The sequence below is a fragment of the Zootoca vivipara genome, chromosome 1, assembly GCF_965207765.1.
Source record: "Zootoca vivipara chromosome 1, rZooViv2.hap1.1, whole genome shotgun sequence".
NCBI classification, from domain to species: domain Eukaryota; kingdom Metazoa; phylum Chordata; class Lepidosauria; order Squamata; family Lacertidae; genus Zootoca; species Zootoca vivipara.
In genome coordinates, this window is record NC_142582.1 from 1,110,089 (window position 1) to 1,129,063 (window position 18,975).

An 18,975-nucleotide genomic window follows, 5' to 3' on the forward strand; every position below is an offset into this window, starting at 1 on the left:
AAATATACTCGGACCTATTGTTCTAGGATTCAGCTCAGTACATAACATTACATTTATACACCACCTTCATCTTTTAAGGATCTCAAGGTGTTGCACATGGTTCTCCTCGGCTCCTCCCCATTTCACCCTTCCAACAACCCTGTGAGGTATGGGGACTGAGTGGTCCAAGGCCCCCCAGTGAGCTTCACAGCTGAGTGGGGATGCAAACCTTGCTCTCCCAGGTCCTAGTCCAAGACTTGTTGACCATTACGCCACACTGGGTCCCACCAAACAAAATGCCTTAATTGTCAAAGGCTAAGATGAAGAGGTCTGTCTTCAGCATGTGGCAAAAACTCAGGTGCTAGGTGCATTTCTGGGGGGGGGGGTGGAGTCCCATAATTTAGGGGCTGCCACAAATAAAGGACCCCCATTCTCTGCGCTTCCAAGGGTGGCAAACTACAAAGAGATGGTTGATATGCAAGAAGGTCAGTAGGGAAGGAGGCTGTTTTTCAGATATTTGGGGCCTAAGTTATTAATGGCTTTAAATACTAATGTGCTCACAAATCCCTTGTGCTTGTTCTTCTCACAATCCCATCTCATTTCTACTTTAAACTGCAGTGTTTCGTTTTAAACTCTATAAAAATTAGTATTCATATATATATATATAAATCAGAACTGCACAACTTTTAAATAAGTATTTAATCTCAGTGTACATATAATTTCTGCTGGAAGAGCCTCAGCACACAAATTGTTCTACTGATCTGTTCCTCAACGTGACAAATTTCCCTCATGGAAAAGATGACCTCGTACTCAACTGAAAGCACAAAGAGAACAAAAATAGGCTCTGCTTTATCATCTATGCAGATAATCAAGACTCCAGTTTAACTCTGCCAGATATTTGTGGGATAGAATATAGCTAAATTATATGTCCTAAATAAATCTAGGACATTAATAATTGATGGCTCTGGAGGCAACATGGTCATCATATGATGTTATACTGTGTTGTTAGTATATCATGGAAAAATATATATAATATATATTTTTAAAAAGAATGTACCTATGTATCCTAAAATACACATTTTCATGCATTTTTGTAATTTTAATGCCAATAAAAATTCAAGGAGGTGTATTTGCATTACTGGACTGTATTGCAATCAGAATGTTTGAATTGGATTCCTTTGCTTAAAAATGCAAATCAAGCAGAATTCTCCTCCATCTGTAACCAAGATGTAATGTAAAATATGCTAGCATCCATGAGAATAACATACGCCAGGCACTGGAATATTAAAAGTCTCTTTAAGGGAAGAGATTTAACACATCTAGTTAAACACGCCTAGTTTCTCTAGGCCCACCTTCTGTTATTGAAAGTAGCCCAGAAACAGAATTATAGAGATGGAAGGGACCCCGAGGGTCATTCTTCCAATGGAGGAAGCAGGAATATAATTACGGTAGCATACTTTCATTTTTTTATAGTAACCTGGAATTGCTAGAGCAGTTTTCTCTATTAAAGTACATATTTATAGCTACATGCCTACATTTTCTGCTCCTTCTTGTAATGGTGAACTATGCTTTGGAAATAATCAAAAACTTCTCGGAAGGAAAGAGAGAATGCAAAATCTGAAGGGAATTACTAAACCTCATAACTCTAAGTAGACGAAAAGGTACTCTCAAGATGTGCTGCTTCAGTTATGAGCATCATAGGAGACTTTGCTGTCCTCACTCCAGTGCTTGCCTGTCCTCTTCTTTCTGTTCCTTTCAGCCATGACAATGGCAGCTACCACAGTAACAAAGACTGTGAAAGTTATGACAAGAACCGTCACTGTCTCTGCAATGCACAGCTGGCTGTCCACAGATGACAGAGGACGGTTTCTCAGGATATGGGGCTCCATGCACCTCACATTGTGATAGTCATCTAGGATCAGCCTCCTGACGCTGTGCAGCTTAGCAAAAACCCTCTGCAGGTCACAGTCACAAAACCATGGATTGTCCGAGAGCAAGATGTGAGTTCCAGAGGTCTGGAGAGATAATAATGTTTTGAATCGAATATGTTCAATTTGGTTGTGCACCAGGTTAAGTGTTGTGAGGCTGCTTAAAGAAGTAAAGACTCCAGGGCCAATGGTTTTGATTCTGTTGCCCTCCAAGTTCAAAACTTCTAAGTGTTGTAGCATAGAAAAATCTCCATTGTTGAGGTTACGAAGGTGATTATTCTGAAGACAAAGTTGCCTCAAGCAGGTGAGACTGCGGAATGCACCCGTTTCTATCAATGATATATTATTATTTTGCAAATTGAGCTTCTGAAGACTTTCAAAGTGCTTGAAGTTCTTGTACTGTAGCTCCTGCAGCCTATTGTAGGCCAAAGTGAGTTCATAGAGACTAACGAGACCCAATGAAAAGCTGTTTCCAAGAAAGGAGATCTCATTTCTACCAATATCAAGCTTATGGAGTCTCTCCAGGGAGATGAACGCTCTCTCTTCAACTCTCCTGATGTAGTTGTCACTCAGAAGGAGAACCCGTAACTTCCACAGGGATCTGAGACCTTTGCTTGGAACAAAATGTAACTGACTGTTTGACAGATCCAAGTGTTCTGCCTCCGGAGGAAAAATGAGATTGGAGCTGACATTGACTCCTGAACAGTTCACAAACATTGCCCCTTCTGTGCAGAAGCAGATTTTATGGCATGGGTTATGGATTTCAGAGACACTAAAGGAGAGCGGAATCCAGAGGCAGATTAAGTAATGAAAATACATCTTCAGTCTTGTCCTGTATGTTCTTTAGTTCCTGTTGTACAACAGAAATATATATTTTTAAAAGCACATTTTAGAAAAATACCTATAATTTTTGGTATATGATAGAAACACAAATGAATAATTAACCTTGAAAACTTAGTTTATGGAATGACAGAAGTGAGAAAAGGTTGGCTATCTGGTTTGTTCACACACTAGAGCTTCAGCCACAACCCTGCCTGACTCTCCAGTTACCAGCTCTCTTCTCGGATTCTCATGTGATGAAATCATTGAGAACTTTCTGACTGTGTACTTATTGGAACATATAAAGTTTGACCAAACTGCGGGAGGCAGTGCAAGACAGGAGTGCCTGGCGTGCTATGGTCCATGGGGTCACGAAGAGTCAGACACGACTAAACGACTAAACAAAACAAAAGTCACTTCATTCTATGCATAATTTTCATTATAGGATAAAAAGAAAGTAAAAAAAAAAGATGACTAAATTTCAGACCAGAGGTGGCTAACCTGTGGCCCTTCAGATATTGTTGAAATACAACTCCTACCATCCCTGACCAGGCTGTGTGGGGCAGAGGACAACTCAGCAACATGTGAAGGGGCCAAGGCTCAGGTATCTCTGTTTCAAATAACGCCTGGTTTGGAAGTAATGGCAAATGATGATTTAGGCAAAAGAGGAACTGCTGGAGTGTGTGAACCTGATGCTCATGCAGGTAAAGGTAAAGGACTCCTGGATGGTTAAGTCCAAACAAAGGTGATTATGGGGTTGCAGCACTCATGTCACTTCAGGCCAAATAAGCCAGACAAAACCACTTCTGGTGCAACAGAACACAGTGACAGAAACCAAAGTGCACAGAAATGCTGTTTACCTTCCCGCTACAGCAATACCTATTTATCTACATGCACTGGTATGCTTTTGAACTGCTAGGTTGTGGCAGGAGCTGGGACAGAGCAGCAGGAGCTCACCCCATCACGCAGACTTGAACTGCCGACCTTACAATCAGAAAGCCTTCCTTGAAGGTTTTTAAGCAGAGGTTGGATAGCCATCTGGCATGGATGCTTTAGCTGAGATTCCTGCATTGCAGGGGCTGGACTAGATGACCCTTGTGGCCCTTCCAACTCTAAGATTCTATGATTCTAAGCCCAAGAGGCTCGGTGGTTTAGACCACAGTGCTACCCATGTCCATGCATGTAACAGCAAATAACAGTTTAGTGTGATGTCCTAACTCAGCTCAACAATTTCTATGAACATTCAGAGTGATTTGCATATCCTGTCCTGGCCTTTTAGGCAAGAAAAAGAAATAATAAAAATTGTCTTCCTATTCAATAGCCCACTTATATTCACATAAATGTACGAACCCTCACATTTTTCTGAATGAGTACATATTTGTTCAACAAATTTCCAAATAAAAAAAAATTAAGGCATACCCTCCAACATTTATCTGATAGGGAAATAGGGAAGTTCTATTTCATAATAATAATTTTACTATTTATACCCCACACTTCTTACTGGGTTGCCCCAGCCACTGTGGGTGGCTTCCAACATATATAAAGGTAAAGGGACCCCTGACCATTAGGTCCAGTCGTGACCGACTCTGGGGTTGCGCGCTCATCTCGCATTATTGGCCGAGGGAGCCGGCGTATAGCTTCCAGGTCATGTGGCCAGCATGACAAAGCCACTTCTGGCAAACCAGAGCAGCACATGAAAACGCCGTTTACCTTCCCGCTGTAGCGGTTCCTATTTATCTACTTGCATTTTGACGTGCTTTCGAACTGCTAGGTTGGCAGGAGCTGGGACCAAGCAACGGGAGCTCACCCCGTCACAGGGATTCGAACCGCCGACCTTCTGATCAGCAAGCCCTAGGCTCAGTGGTTTAACCACAGCGCCACCTGGGTCCAACATATATAAAAGCATAATAAAGCATTAAACATTTTAAAAACCTTCCCTATACAACACTGCCTTAAGATGGCTTGGGGTGTGGATAATTCCATACCCTCCAAAAGTTCTCCAATGAAAATAGGGACATCCTAAGGAAAAGTGGGACATTCTGGAATCAAAGAAACTGGGGCGGCTTCTCTAAATCAAGGATGTCCCTGGAAAATAGGGACACTTGGGGTGACTTCCGGGTTGCTCGCTGCCGGAGCTGCGTCGGGATCGCTGCAGGCGCTTGTGGTGATCCAATTTTAGAGGGGTTCAGGGGGTCTCCGAAGGCAACGGAGCCTCAAAACCCTCGAAGGAAAATTTCAGGGTCCTGGGACGAGAAGCGGCACTAGAAGAAGGGGCAAGAAAACGCTTAAAATTTGAAAGAAAACTCAAGCCCCGGCGCTTAGAAAATGTCCGCCCCTCTAAAAGCTGCCTCAGGACGGAGCACGGAATAGCGACAGCACTTCAACGCAAGGGAAAGCACCCTAAGAGCAGAGGAAGTACAGTTTTTATTCTTATAGGTTTTTTTAATCAAACTTATTTTGCCAAGTTCTCTGCTGAACGAACTCAAAACGACTGGCAAGCGGAAACTGGGGAGGAGCGCAAACGGAGCTTACCCCTATCCTTAGAGGACTTGTGAACTGCTTTAAAAAGCGATATGGGACTATAAAACAACACAGAGCCCTAAGAAAAGAGGAACCGACCCCCCCCCTCCCACAACGCCTGGTCTGGAAGTACCCACTTTCTGGGGGAAGGACGAGGTGACAAACGCAAAGACTGTGAGTACTGAGTTAATAAGGGAGCGCGAGGGGTGGTTTTTCCTATACGAACTGCTACAAAGAGACACTAAGAGAGATACAAAGAAGCAAGAAGGCAGAACGAGGGGCGGAGAGAATAGACAAGGAGTGAGAAGGAAAAAGAGCTGGACAGAGTAGAACAATAAAAGGGACCACAAAACAAGGACTGAACTGATAAAAGGGGAGGGAAGGAAAGTTAAACTTTGAACCACTGAGAGGGAGATTGGAGGCTGAAGAAAGTATCGCTGCCGGAAAGGGGATACCCCAATAAAAAAAAACGGGACTAAAAGAGATTAATGGCGGCGAGAAATTGCTGATCCACTGAGAAACGGAAGCTGGTGATAAAAGAAGCAGGAAGAAGAGAGTGAGGAGTGGCAGATTATAAGAAAAAGGCTGGGAGAAGGGGAGAAAGAATAAGGAAAGAGTGACACCTAGTGACAGCCTATACCAGCCCATACTTTCCAGACTCCTGCCCTACATGGGAAAGTGGATTTAACCCTTCTCTGACTTGCTTTCTGTCTCCCTCTTGACTTAAGTGGTAGAGATATGACATCAGCGTAAAAACCTACCTACCCCCCCCCCAAGAGTTAAGGTTGAAAATAAACTTCTTTCCACTTTAAAGGTGAGGATAACGGACTTTTATAATTTGAAATTCTAAGCTTTGGGGATATATACCACCCAAGAATGGGTGAGAATAAAAGAATCAAGAACCAATTTGCTATTACACCGGCTGGTACCCAAAGAAGAGGTTCAAACATGGACACGGACACGCTGGATATAAAGGAACTGATTCTTGGGCTAAAGACAGATCTTACAGAAAAGATGGACTCACTGAATGATAAAATGGATAAGATGGGGAACAGAATTGAAGAAAACTGGAAAAAGACAGAAGAGAATACCAAAGTGATTGAGAACTTGGATAAACACGTCATGGATTTACAAGAAAAAAAATAAAGAAATGGAAAGGGATATCCAGAACTTAACAGCAAGGTTAAACAAGCAGGAAGAAGTGGCTAAAAAGTACGCAGAGGAAGGTAGAGAATATAGGAGAAATCAAGAAAAAATGAGGGAAGAAATACAAAGACTAAAAAACAGTCAGGAAGCACTACTGGACGCTCTCGCGATGCAAGAACTTAAACAAAATGATTTGACCCTGAGGTTCAGGGGACTGAAGGAGAAAGCAGACGAAAATATAGAGAATGTCATCATTACAGCCCTGGCGCAGTGGATGGACCTGCAGGAGGAAGACATTTCCATTTGTTTGGATAAAGCATTCAGGCTGAAGTCGAAGCAAGCCCGCGCGAACAACTGGCCAGGTGACTGCTTAGTCTTTTTAAACTCAAGGATTCTGAGAGACAAAACCATGATACGCAAGAAAACCCAAAAATTAAAAATAGATGATAAAGAAATAGCAATTATGAGAGAGATACCACCAAGACTTTTGAAAAAAAAGGTCAAAATATAACTTCCTGACTGAGGCACTAAAGAAGAATGACATCTACTTCAAATGGGAATTTCCTGAAGGAATTACTTTCACCTACAAGCAAAGTAAGAGAAAGCTGACTACAGAACTAGACGCTGACAAGTTCTGGAGGAAATATGAAAAGTTCCTGGGGGGGGGGGGAAATCTGGAGATAAGAAAGAAGCTAAGGGAGACAAACATAGTTCGGAAAGTGAAGAAGAATAAGGAAATTTAACAAGGAAGATACCTACTCTGTTTAAGGCACAATCAGCTCTAGTATAGTAAGAGATTTTTAAAATTGTATGCAGAAATTTGTGACCATTATTGATATTTTTTTTTTCTAATTCCTTTTCCTCTTTATTGTTCTGTTTTTTTAGTTAACTCTCTCTCCCTCGCTCTTCGTTGTTTTGCCCGTTAATTTAAAATTTCTCTTACTCCCAAACGAGGAGATTTAATAAAGACAGAATAAAGATTTAACCAGTTCAAAAATGGATTTAAGATTTATTACATGGAATGTTAATGGCCTTAATAATAAGACGAAAAGAAACAGAGTTGAACACCTACTGGGCAAAAGGAAACCTGACGTAATTTGCTTACAAGAAACGCATATCACCAAAAGGCACCGCAGACTACTAGTGAAGAAAAATCTGGGGGAGGAGTTTATATCTTCGGATGTAGTTAAAAAAAGAGGGGTCGTATTATATGTGAATTCGAAATTGAATCCGGAACAAATTTATAAAGATAGTGAAGGAAGAATTATTATGGTGAAAATACAAGGGAAAGCAGAAAAGATAATAGTGGTGGGACTTTACGCACCCAATGAAAATAAAATAGAATTCTACCAAAAATTAGAAGAAATATTACTGGATTTTATAGACCAAAAAATCATCCTACTTGGAGATTTTAATGGGGTGGTCTCCCCAGAGATGGATAAATTGAGTAAAGGTGTAGGGAAAAAAGAAGGGAAATTACCCCAAATTTTTTTCAATATGATTGAAAAATTGGATTTACGAGACATGTGGAGATATAAACACCCCCTTGAGAAACAATTTACATATTATTCCCACCCAAATGATACTGAAAGCAGAATTGATTTAATCTGGACCTCTAGAGAATTAGCAATGAGATGTAAAAAAATTGAAATTCTGCCAAAATGTCTATCGGATCATAATCCAATTTTAATGGAATTAAAAGGTCATGACCGGATAATCAGACGGTGGAGATTAAATGAACTCTTATTAGAAGATGAAGATATAATAAAAAAGGCAGAAAGGGTATTAAAAGAGTACTTTGATGAAAATTTAAACCGAGGAACATCAGCAAATGTAGTGTGGGATGCTGGAAAGGCGGTGATTAGGGGCTTTTTCATCAGCCAAGGTAGTTGGAAAAGAAAAGAAAAAGAGAAGATATTGGATACTTTGTTAAAAGAATTAACAAAGAAGGAAGCAGAACTAGGAAAGGCTAAGACACAAAAGAAGGAGGAAATAAAAAGAGCCATAAAATTATTGAAAGATCAAATTTCTAAATTATTGGATAAGGAAATCGAGAATAAAATAAGATTTTTAAGACAAAGAAATTTTGAACTCTCGAACAAGGCAGGCCGATATTTAGCATGGCAACTGAAGAAAAAACAGAAAGAAAGAGTGATAGACAAATTAACACATGAAGGGAAGGCAATAATAGAACCTAAGGAAATCAGGGATTCTTTTGTCCAATTTTACGCAAAACTATACAAGGAAGAAGAGTTAGATCAACAAGAAGTAGAAAGATATTTACAGGAATCAAAATGTTAAAAAAATAGATAAAGAAAGACTAAATTCGTTGAATGAACCCTTTTCATCTTTGGAAATACAAAAGGTAATTCGGACAGCAAAATCAGGAAAATCACCAGGAACAGATGGGCTCCCAGCTCTCTTCTACAAAAAGTTTGAAATTTTTTTGTTAGATCCTATGAGAATATTGGTGAATAAAATCATTGATCATGGTGAAATCCCCAAAACATGGGAAGAGGCTTATATAGCGGTAATACCTAAGCAAGGAACAGATAATACCCAAATTAAAAATTTCAGACCAATTTCTTTACTTAACAACGATTACAAAATATTTGCGAACCTATTGGCTAACAGAATGAAGCAGGTATTAGGGAATGTAATAAATAAAGATCAGTCGGGCTTTTTACCGAAAAGATACATGCATGAAAATTTAAGAAATGTTATTAACCTATTAGAATATCTTAGTGTAAAAATCGATAAAAAAGCTGCATTTTTACTGTTGGATGCCGAAAAGGCCTTCGACAGAGTATCGTGGACCTTTATGAAAAAATGTGTGAACTTCCTCGGATTTGGAGAAAAAATAAACAACGGAATAGAGGCAATTTATAAGACCCAAACAGCTAAATTAATAATAAATAGTGAAATCTCGGGAGAGATAAACATCCAAAGAGGTACTAGGCAAGGCTGTCCTCTATCTCCACTTTTGTTCATATTGAGTCTTGAGTTTCTATTGGAAAATTTAAGAAAGGAGGAAGAAGCCAAAGGAATTAGAATTGGAGAAAATGTTTATAAAACAAAAGCATTCACAGATGATATTATCATTACAATTGAGGAACCGATAGAAAGCATCCCCCATGTATTGAAAGTAATAAATGATTACGGGAAATTATCGGGTTTCAAATTAAATATCAATAAGACAAATATGTTAACCAAAAACCTAACAAAACAAGAGATTAACCAACTAGAAGGGAAAGTGGGGCTAAAGGTGGTGGAAAAAGCAAAATATCTTGGGATTTGGATAACCAACAATACAAATAATTTAATAAAGGATAATTATTGTAGAATTTGGAAAGAAATAAAAAAGGATTTGGGAAATTGGGAACGATTAAATTTGTCACTGCTTGGTAGAATCGCGGCCGTAAAGATGAATATACTCCCTAAAATGATTTTTCTTTTTCAAATGATCCCTATCTTAGGCACAGGAAATAATATTTTCCAACAATGGAAGAAAGATTTGACGAAATTTATATGGAAACACAAACCTGCTAGAATAAAGTATAAACTCTTGATTGATACTAAAGCAAGAGGAGGCCTGGCATTGCCCGACCTCAATCTCTACCATGATGCGGCAGGCCTTGCGTGGTTAAAAGAATGGATTAAATTGGAAAATAACAAATTATTAGATTTGGAAGGGGTGGGGAACAAATTTGGATGGCATGCCTACCTGGTAGAGGATAAGGTCAGAGTGCATAAGGACTTCAACAACCATGTAATCAAAAGATCTCTCTTAAAAATCTGGACTAAATATAAAAGATTGTTGGAGCCTAAAACTCCCAGGTGGGCATCACCAATAGAAATAATCACAGTTAAAAAACTAAATTCTGGGGGAAAGAGGGGAAGTTATAGGGACCTATTAGAGGACAGAGAAGGAGAAATTAAATTAAAAGAATACGGGGAGATAAAACACCAATTAAACGGATGGTATCAATATCACCAAATTCATAGTAAATTTAAAGAACACAAACAAAAATTAGGCTTTCTGGAAGAACCCTCTTTATTGGAAAAGAATTTAATACAACCGGAAATCAAAATCATTTCAAAGATGTATAATGTGCTGCTAGAATGGGAAACCAAAGATGAAATGGGCAAGGAGGTGATGACGAAATGGGCTATTGACATAGGGAAAAGTATACATGTTGATCAATGGGAACGTTTATGGAAAACAACATGGAAATTTACAGCCTCAGAGGGAGTCAGAGAGAACATGGTCAAAATGTTCTATAGGTGGCACTTAACCCCTGTCAAAATTGTATAAGACCAAAGATGTATAAGACCAAAGATAATTTATGTTGGAAGTGCAGGGGGGAAACGGGGACATACATACATGCATGGTGGCACTGTGAGGGAATTAAAAAATTTTGGAATCAAGTTCTTGAAGAAATCAAAAAAATACTTAAATATAATATAAAGAAAAGCCCTGAATCCTTTCTGCTGGGGATTACAGATAGTAAAATTAAGCCACAGGATGAGACATTGTTCTTGTACGCAACAGCAGCGGCGAGAACTCTGATCGCATCCTATTGGAAACAGAAAGAAATACCCAGCATATTGGAATGGCAGGAGAAATTATTAAGTTATTTGGATTTAGACAACCTGACTAATTCAATTAGAGGACACTCTAAAAAAATTTTCAGCAAAATTGGGACAAATTTGGGGAGTACATGAAGGGACAGTGCCCCATGGTAAAGTCTTGGGTCTACTTCTAGCATCCCGTATTGAGCCAAAAGAAAATAAAACATATGGAGATGAGGGAAAGGAGAAATTTATTATCTTATTATACTTTTTTTTTTACAATTTAAATGTTATTAATGCTATTAATCTGATACCTTATGAAATGGATATTGGACATGTGTATTGAATTATATCCAATGGGGAATGCGGTAATAGGAAATAATATCTAGAGAAATCTGAGAATAGGGATAAGTGGGAGTCTTTAGTGGGAGTTTAGATAACATCGCTACGGATTGTTTCTGGATGAGAATGATGAGATGAATGTATGTTTCCCCTCTTTCTCTCTTCCCTCTTTCTCTTTTCTTCTTTCTTCATTTGTCTTTCTTCTCCTTTTTCCTCCCCTTTCTTCTTTTCCCCCTCTCTTCCCAATACACCCTTCCCCCCTTCCCTCCCTCCTTCTTTCTTTTCTTTACTATCATATAATTTATATGATTTTGTATATTATAATTTATATGATTTTGTATGATTCTGTACGTTATGATTTATATGATTTTGTATATTTGAATTTATGTTTGGTATGATTGTGATCTTTGAGTATGCGTGGACTGTATTTTAATTTTAAACCTTAATAAAGTATTATTTTAAAAAAAGGAAAATAGGGACACTTGGAGGGTCTGTAAAGAGTGGGATCCAATGATCGTTCTGTCAATGCAAAGATTTCTGCTTGCTCAGCGAAACATTCTCCCTCCCTTCCCCCACATGTTCCCTAAATCTGTTCTAGGTGTTTCCCCAACCCTTGGGAGCAAGAGCACAGACTTTCCCCCACAAGTGAGGGGGCTGACACCTTGCAACATACTGACATCATTCATGCTTGCACGCGAGACGTGCACACACCATGTGGCGTGCATGCACAAGGTGCACGCAGTTGCCACAGAAATTTGACGCCCCCCCCCGGCTTCCCCTATATGGCATCCGTGCTCGAGAGTAGATTTGGGGAGGGTGTACAGCACAAAGGAAGGAGAGGGAGAACTCAAGTTCTCTTGCATAAGCAGACATCCTAGCACTCCTCAAAGCTTTTAAAACAATCAAACAGAAAATGTGCTTTATCCCAAGACTATGGGTCTTATATAAAGCAGATACGTATCTGAGAACAGCCTGGTTGTGTGATTATTGACTTGTGGCAACATGGAGGCAGCCTTTTCCCTGCTGGCGCCACAGTTGTGCGATGCAACCCTGCGGAAATTCACGAGGCCTCAGCTGTTCTTGCATTTTGCCGACTTTTGAAGACACACTCGTTTACACAAGCATTTCCTTGATTTCGTGACCTATCTTCTGTTTCAATTGCCATGTTGTTCTAATGGGATTGTTTTATTGCATATTTTTTACTGTAGACGTTTAAATTTTGAGGTTTGTGTAATTGGTTTTTATACGGCTTAGAAGCTTATTTTAGAATTAAACTGTTGTAATAAACAGTGATGATGAGGATGTAGCTTAAAAGGATGAACAATCCATCTTAAGAGAGAAAGCCAGTGTGGGATAATGTGTAGAGTTTTGGATTTTGAACAGTGAGATCAGGGTTCAAATCCCAGCATCATATATGGAGCTCACTGGATGACCTTGGGCCAGTCAACATCATCTCCTTCAAGCCCCATAAAAGATCAATGAAAATTAAACCAAGTTGCAGCATAAATGGAGTTTAATACCATTGTTTAAACATATTTACAATCCCACTGAAGTGGACAGGGTCTTGTTTCTAAAACCACAATTTGCTTAATTATCGCTGTTTCATGCAATTATGTTTCTTGCTATTGACAGCCATGGTGGGCATTTCCCAGACTTTCTGGAAGGATTATTGTTATCCTACTGTGACGCGGGTGGTGCTGTGGGTTAAACCACTGAGCCTAGGGCTTGTTGATCAGAAGGTCAGCGGTTCGAATCCCCCGATGGGGTGAGCTCCCGTTGCTCGGTCCCAGCTCCTGCCAACCCAGCAGTTCAAAAGCACGTCAAAGTGTAAGTAGATAAATAGGTACCGCTGCAGCGGGAATGTAAACAGCGTTTCCATGTGCTGCTCTGGTTTTGCCAGAAGCGGCTTTGTCATGCTGGCCACATGACCTGGAAGCTGTACGCCGGCTCCCTCGGCCAATAATGTGAGATGAGCGCGCAACCCCAGAGTCGGTCACGACTGGACCTAATGGTCAGGGGTCCCTTTACCTTTACTGTGAAACATATTTGATTAGAAATGTGCTGGTTAAATGCAAGTGAATTATGGAATACTGTACTTGAAATCAAAACTGCAGAACACATTTCAAAGTTTTCTGATAAAGAAAATTTCTTGTAAAGAAATTTACAAATGCTTCTCACTCTTATTTCTGCTGCTTCACACCATAAAGATCAAGGCTGCAGTTCCATGCACATGTATCTGGATGTCCCATTGACCCTAGTGGGATTTACTTCTGAGTAAACGTCTGAGCTGCATGGCTATTAATCTGATTTCCCAAACTCTCATTGCTCCAGTTCTTTAGAAAAAGTGTCATATATGTTTGTTTTATACATTCTGTGAAAGCAGTAGCTCCATGCACCCTTTCCACTGTAGAATAGCCTTTTGGTGCACTCTCTTATTTACAACATCAATAAAAGCAACAACCGTGCTACTGCAGATTCTAATGCCACCCTTTTCATGGCTAGACATGATACTTTGGTACTGACAGCTGCTTCAAAATAAATTTAAAATATCTGCGGTCAACTTTAGAAAATGAGCACTGTCACTACCAAGACCACAGACTCCACCTAGGAGTGGCAGGAGGGGGAGGAATGTAATAAAAACTGCAAGTTCTTTAGGCATGTGTTTCTTACTATATAAAACTCAGTGAGAGTAGACAGTAATTGCAATAATGTCTGCAAGTGTCCTTAAAAGTTGAAATATTTCCCGGTTGGCCAAAACCATGATATCCATGTTGAACACAATAAACTCTTCACAAAGCAGAAACAAATATGCATGCTGATTATTTAAAGTGTTTTAGCAACTACTAACTGCACCAGCACAGGTGAAAATATCTGTTATCTGAAGGAACAATCGCGTGTGTTTTTATCTAATTGCCTGTAAGTGCCTTTCAGCAACATTCACTTTTAATTCTGAACACTCAGATCATCCTTACCTTTGCTGCAGCCCAAGGCTCTTGCCAGGGTGTTCCTCCTTCAAATGTCCTTTGGACATGGATAGTGGCGGATGGAAAAGTACGGAGATGGGGATGAAAGGGTTGGCTGTCAATGTGCTGAGAAAGACAGGTTGAAAGCCTCATGCAAGGCGGGAGGATAGGGAGCGAGGAAGCATTAATAATGGAAGCAGTTGCAAAATTATGCTGGCCACCTGCTTATAGCTGCAGTCACTTGGGAAGAGTGTTGAGATCTGAAATGTGTATAAAGAGGCACATTTGGGTCAAACCATAGTGTGACATCTAGCTTTTAAGGAACTGGAGTACAGAAAAATCACACAGAGGTGAACCAGTATACATATATTGGCATATGTACTGGGGATTCTTGGTTGCGACTCTTTGTAGTTACTCAGATGGGTATATTGATGTAAAAGCTTATCTGTTAAATTTGTATATGCCACAGTTTATGAGATAGCAAAGAATTGCACCTGGGCTTAAATGTAGGGATTTTGTTTAGACAAACCTACCCAGATGCTTAGAAAACTGAAGTAATTTTATTCTGTTTTAATATTTTAACTTTTGTATGTTTTAAATCAGGGCTGTATTTTTTGTTGTTGATTTAACTGTTTTGTAAACTGCTTTGGGACCCAGGTGGCGCTGTGGTTAAACCACTGAGCCTAGGGCTTGCTGATCAGAAGGTCAGCGGTTCGAATCCCTGCGACGGGGTGAGCTCCCGTTGCTTGGTCCCAGCTCCTGCCAACCTAGCAGTTCGAAAGCACGTCAAAATGCAAGTAGATAAATAGGTACCGCTACAGCGGGAAGGTAAACGGCGTTTCCATGTGCTGCTCTGGTTTGCCAGAAGTGGCTTTGTCATGCTGGCCACATGACCTGGAAGCTATACGCCGGCTCCCTCGGCCAATAATGCGAGATGAGCGCGCAACCCCAGAGTCGGTCACGACTGGACCTAATGGTCAGGGGTCCCTTTACCTTTTACCTTTAAACTGCTTTGAGCCCCCCCATCAATGTGTATAAATTTTGTGAAATAAATAAAATGTATTCAAAATGATCTGTTAACACATATGAAAGGATGGCAGAATGTGTGTGTGTGTGTGTATAAAATGCACAGCAGCAGCCCATGTCCCAGACAGGCTGGGGGAGACACAGAAATCAACAGTTCAAAATATCTGGTACTGAATGATGCTGAATAAAGTTGGGAAACTGCACTGGGAAATCTCAAAGCAAATCTTAAAAATCAAGGAGCCATAAATCAACAGAGCCACCATCAGCTCTCCAATCAGAAGCTAATGGCGTCAAGGAATAAGCTACCCTCCTCTCCACTGGTTGACTCCCTCCATGCACTTGGCAGTGAGACTTCCCACTCTGCTTTTCTTGTGCACCCCATCCCTTTAACACTCGCCCAAACCCTTTTACAACCCCCCCCTCCAATGTCCAAAGGAGAAAGGCAGGGGAGATTGCAAAAGGCTTAGATGTCCCCGTGCTGCTGCTGGCAAATGAGGATGGAGAGTCGGTCTGGCAGAAACAGGAAGGAGCACAGGGCAGAAGGGGAGCTGAGCACTAGTCCGGCACTCCGCTGCTCCTGGCCACTTCCCTCCTTCATGTGTTCCTGCTGGACCAACTCTTCTGTGTCATATGGAAGATTATATGCAGCGATCCCCTGTGGTCCTCCAGCGGTCAGAGGGGGTGGGAGCTGGAGTCCAGCAACAGGTTCCCCATCACTGCCATAGTCCTTTGGCTCCTCTATTGCAGTACAGTATCTTGTAGTCAACAGATATTCAATTAATATATAATAATTGAGTCTAAATCATTTTGTGCTTGTTTTTGTATAAAATGATTATTTCACCTAAAGTATCTGAAATATGAAATCTAGTAAGGGTGAATAAATTGATGGTAGTATCAGGAAAAATAATCACTTACTTTTTCTTGCACAATGCAGAAGTATTCAGCTTCATTTGTCATCCAACTGAGGAAGTTGCTTCCACCCCCCACCCCCAGAAAACAGCCTGTAATTCCTAAAGCTTGAATCTGACATCCAGATTAAACAGAAATCCACTCTGTGAGGATTAAATGATGCCAAAGTGCCTCTAGCAGTGTTCACATTTTCCAAACAGATAATGTCCTGGCATTAAATCTCAGTGTTACATTTAAGAGGATGTAGCTCCCATCCCTTCCCAGACACATGGACCAGGTGTTTGTCTTTGCTGGCCTTTGCTCCTTGACCAAATACCTGCATTTGCACACTTGCTTGAGGCCAAGCTCTCCTCAGTCACTTTTAATTTGCAAGCCTTCTGCCTGTGATCATGAGGTAGTACAGCCATCATAACTAGGAGCCATACATAACCTCATCGGCCATTAATTTGACACTTAGAGCCATCCAAGTTGGTGGCCATAACTGCATCTTACGACAGTGAATCCCATTGTTTAACTTGTCTGCCCAACTTACTTGAATGACCTTGGGTTCTAGTATTATTTGGGGAATTCAAGTTTATGCACCTCTATCATTCACTTCTTACACACTTTTTGTCTAAAATAAGCTGAACAGCCCAAACATTGTATCCTCTCCTCCTATGCAAGGGTTGATTCAGTTCCTTGCCCATTTTGCTGGCAGGCCCCTTTTTTACAAGAATAGACTCCTAAAAAAGGAAGAGTATTCTCACCTTGTACAGTATATGGTGGGGATCTCTGGTCCCAATGACGGCATCACAAATGTTGAGACTTGGACTCCTGACCTTGGGAGGAATCTCTTTGTCTTCCTCTCTTGTCAGATAACCATTGTGAAGAACCTCTAGACATTACTGATGCCCTTAAGCCCCTGGGCAAGCTGTGCTGGAGAGATTAGATGGTCTGATTGGGGGGGGGAATGGTATCCACTCTAGGCCTTCAATAAAAAGGACCTCTGAGGTGAGGTCAATAATATCCTTGTCCAGCACTGATCAAACATCTGGAGCTCTGGGTTCAAGGATAAGTGCCAGTGATACCAAATCCATAGATGGGCAAGGAGAAAGAGAACTTTTCCACGATTGGCATCAAAGGTGTGAGAAGAGTTGTGCACAATACACAAGTACTGCCAGTACTGGTCCAATGCAGGCAGAGTGAGCTTGGGTAGGAACCTTGTCTTGTCCTTATGCTTCTTTTCTTCAAACCTTCAGGGCCAGAAGAAGCAGGACACTTCAAATGTCAAAACTTCTTCATTTTTTATTCCAAGGTGGCAGCAGACTCCTAGCAGGGAAGGCCAGCCAGGATGGACTCCAGCACAAAGGTCTCCCAAGAGGAATCCTCTTCCACGACAGAAGGCCCAGGATCACACCGTGAGGCTCTCTCATCACATCACGGAAGACAAAAAACTGCAGTTTTACTGATATACTTAAGTCCAGTAGCACCGACAGTTATATTGCACTCTGTGCATGCCAAGGGCTTTCCTTCCGTTGTACCATGTAGGCAACTTCATTTCTCCTCGGTGTGTCTGTGTGGGGAGGCATTCTGGGTTGTACCCAACTAATGTCTACTCAAGAGTAGACCCAATTAATGCTCCTGTTCACCATGCCTATTAATTTCAGTAGGTCTACTCTGAGTATGACTGTCATTGGGATACAACCCTCTGTGTATGTCTAGAGGTTTCCTTCCCTTGTACTATCCAGAAAACTTCATGGCCTCATAGATATTTTCTTTTGCCAAGGCTGTCTGCTCCATTGCCATGCATGGCTAATTACTGGCTGCAATCTATATATTATTGCAAGGCATCTGTGGCATGAATTGCCCTGGCACCAGGCAGACTGGAAACTTCAGAGTTTGATTTACTGAAAGAGCAGTGCAGGGGGTGGAAGGGCACTCCAGGCTTCCAGTTATATCACTTAATACCACAGACGTCATTACAGTTTCTCAAAAGGACAACAAACAAAATGGATGCATCTCAAATCTGTTGATCAAATAAGATGGCTCTTGATTGGAAAAGTTTACAGTGACTTCAACATCAGGAGAGATTCTGCTAGTGGAACATACTGACTGACTCTCAGGGTCCCTTCCAACTCTACAATTCTAAGATTATATGCAGTTTCACATATAATACACTGAAATTATAAAGATGAAAGAAACACAAACACAATAGTTCTAAGTAAGGATTTAGGAGTTTTTTTTAATAATGGTTTGTGAGAAATCCAACTGAATTATTTTAGAATTTTAGTAAAAAGAAGCACTTGTCTTAATAATAACACAGCATGGCACATTCAGTTCTCAACTTCCTAATAAATCCAAATAAAAAACCGTGATGCATTAGACCCAAAGTGCACTAAAATTTATAAAAAAATACTTTGTATAAAAACATGATGCAAAATTACAGCAAACACAGGCTCTTTTATTCAACTGAGCAAAAGTGTTGACAGATTCTGTACATGCAGACATGTTGCTTGCGTAAGCTGCTCACTGGAGAAGAAAGCAATAGCTGAAAGTTTCTGTAGTTCATGTCAAAGATGTGATCTCAATACTTTCAAAGTTTCTCTTGTTGAGATTGTCCTAAATTAACACAAATTCAAGTTAATTCAAACACCACTTTAAATCATAGTTAAACTATTTATCAAAGCTATGGTGCTGGTACAAGCTGCTGAAGCAGTGGACACTTCACTCCTCCATCCCTCCCAGCTAAGCTTAAATAATCTAAAATATAAATATAAAACTATACAAGAGCA

The 18,975-nt window shown here is 40.5% G+C and overlaps 2 protein-coding genes across 7 annotated transcripts in view; both read right to left on the reverse strand.

Annotated features, from left to right (window-relative positions):
• Window positions 1–1,528: 1,528 nt before the first annotated feature.
• On the reverse strand, window positions 1,529–2,752 carry LOC118094398 (uncharacterized). Its single transcript, XM_035134790.3, has one exon. It carries the CDS (start codon window positions 2,724–2,726, stop codon window positions 1,662–1,664), a length of 1,065 nt encoding a protein of 354 aa, XP_034990681.1. The 5' UTR covers window positions 2,727–2,752; the 3' UTR covers window positions 1,529–1,661.
• Window positions 2,753–18,398: 15,646 nt separating this feature from the next.
• PCNT (pericentrin) overlaps window positions 18,399–18,975 on the reverse strand; it is an 84,926-nt gene continuing 84,349 nt past the window's right edge. For all 6 annotated transcript variants that reach the window (XR_015951508.1, XR_015951507.1, XM_088675583.1 and 3 more), the window contains one exon: window positions 18,399–18,802. Coding sequence is in view for 4 of the 6 variants with exons in the window: in XM_088675583.1 (XP_088531709.1) it covers window positions 18,777–18,802 (26 nt within the window). In the remaining 2 variants the exon portion in view is untranslated. The remainder of the gene's footprint in view (window positions 18,803–18,975) is intronic.

Excerpts from the sequence above, each read along its gene's own strand:
- LOC118094398 (XM_035134790.3), bottom strand. The coding sequence starts at position 2,726 with ATGTATTTTCATTACTTAATCTGCCTCTGGATTCCGCTCTCCTTTAGT.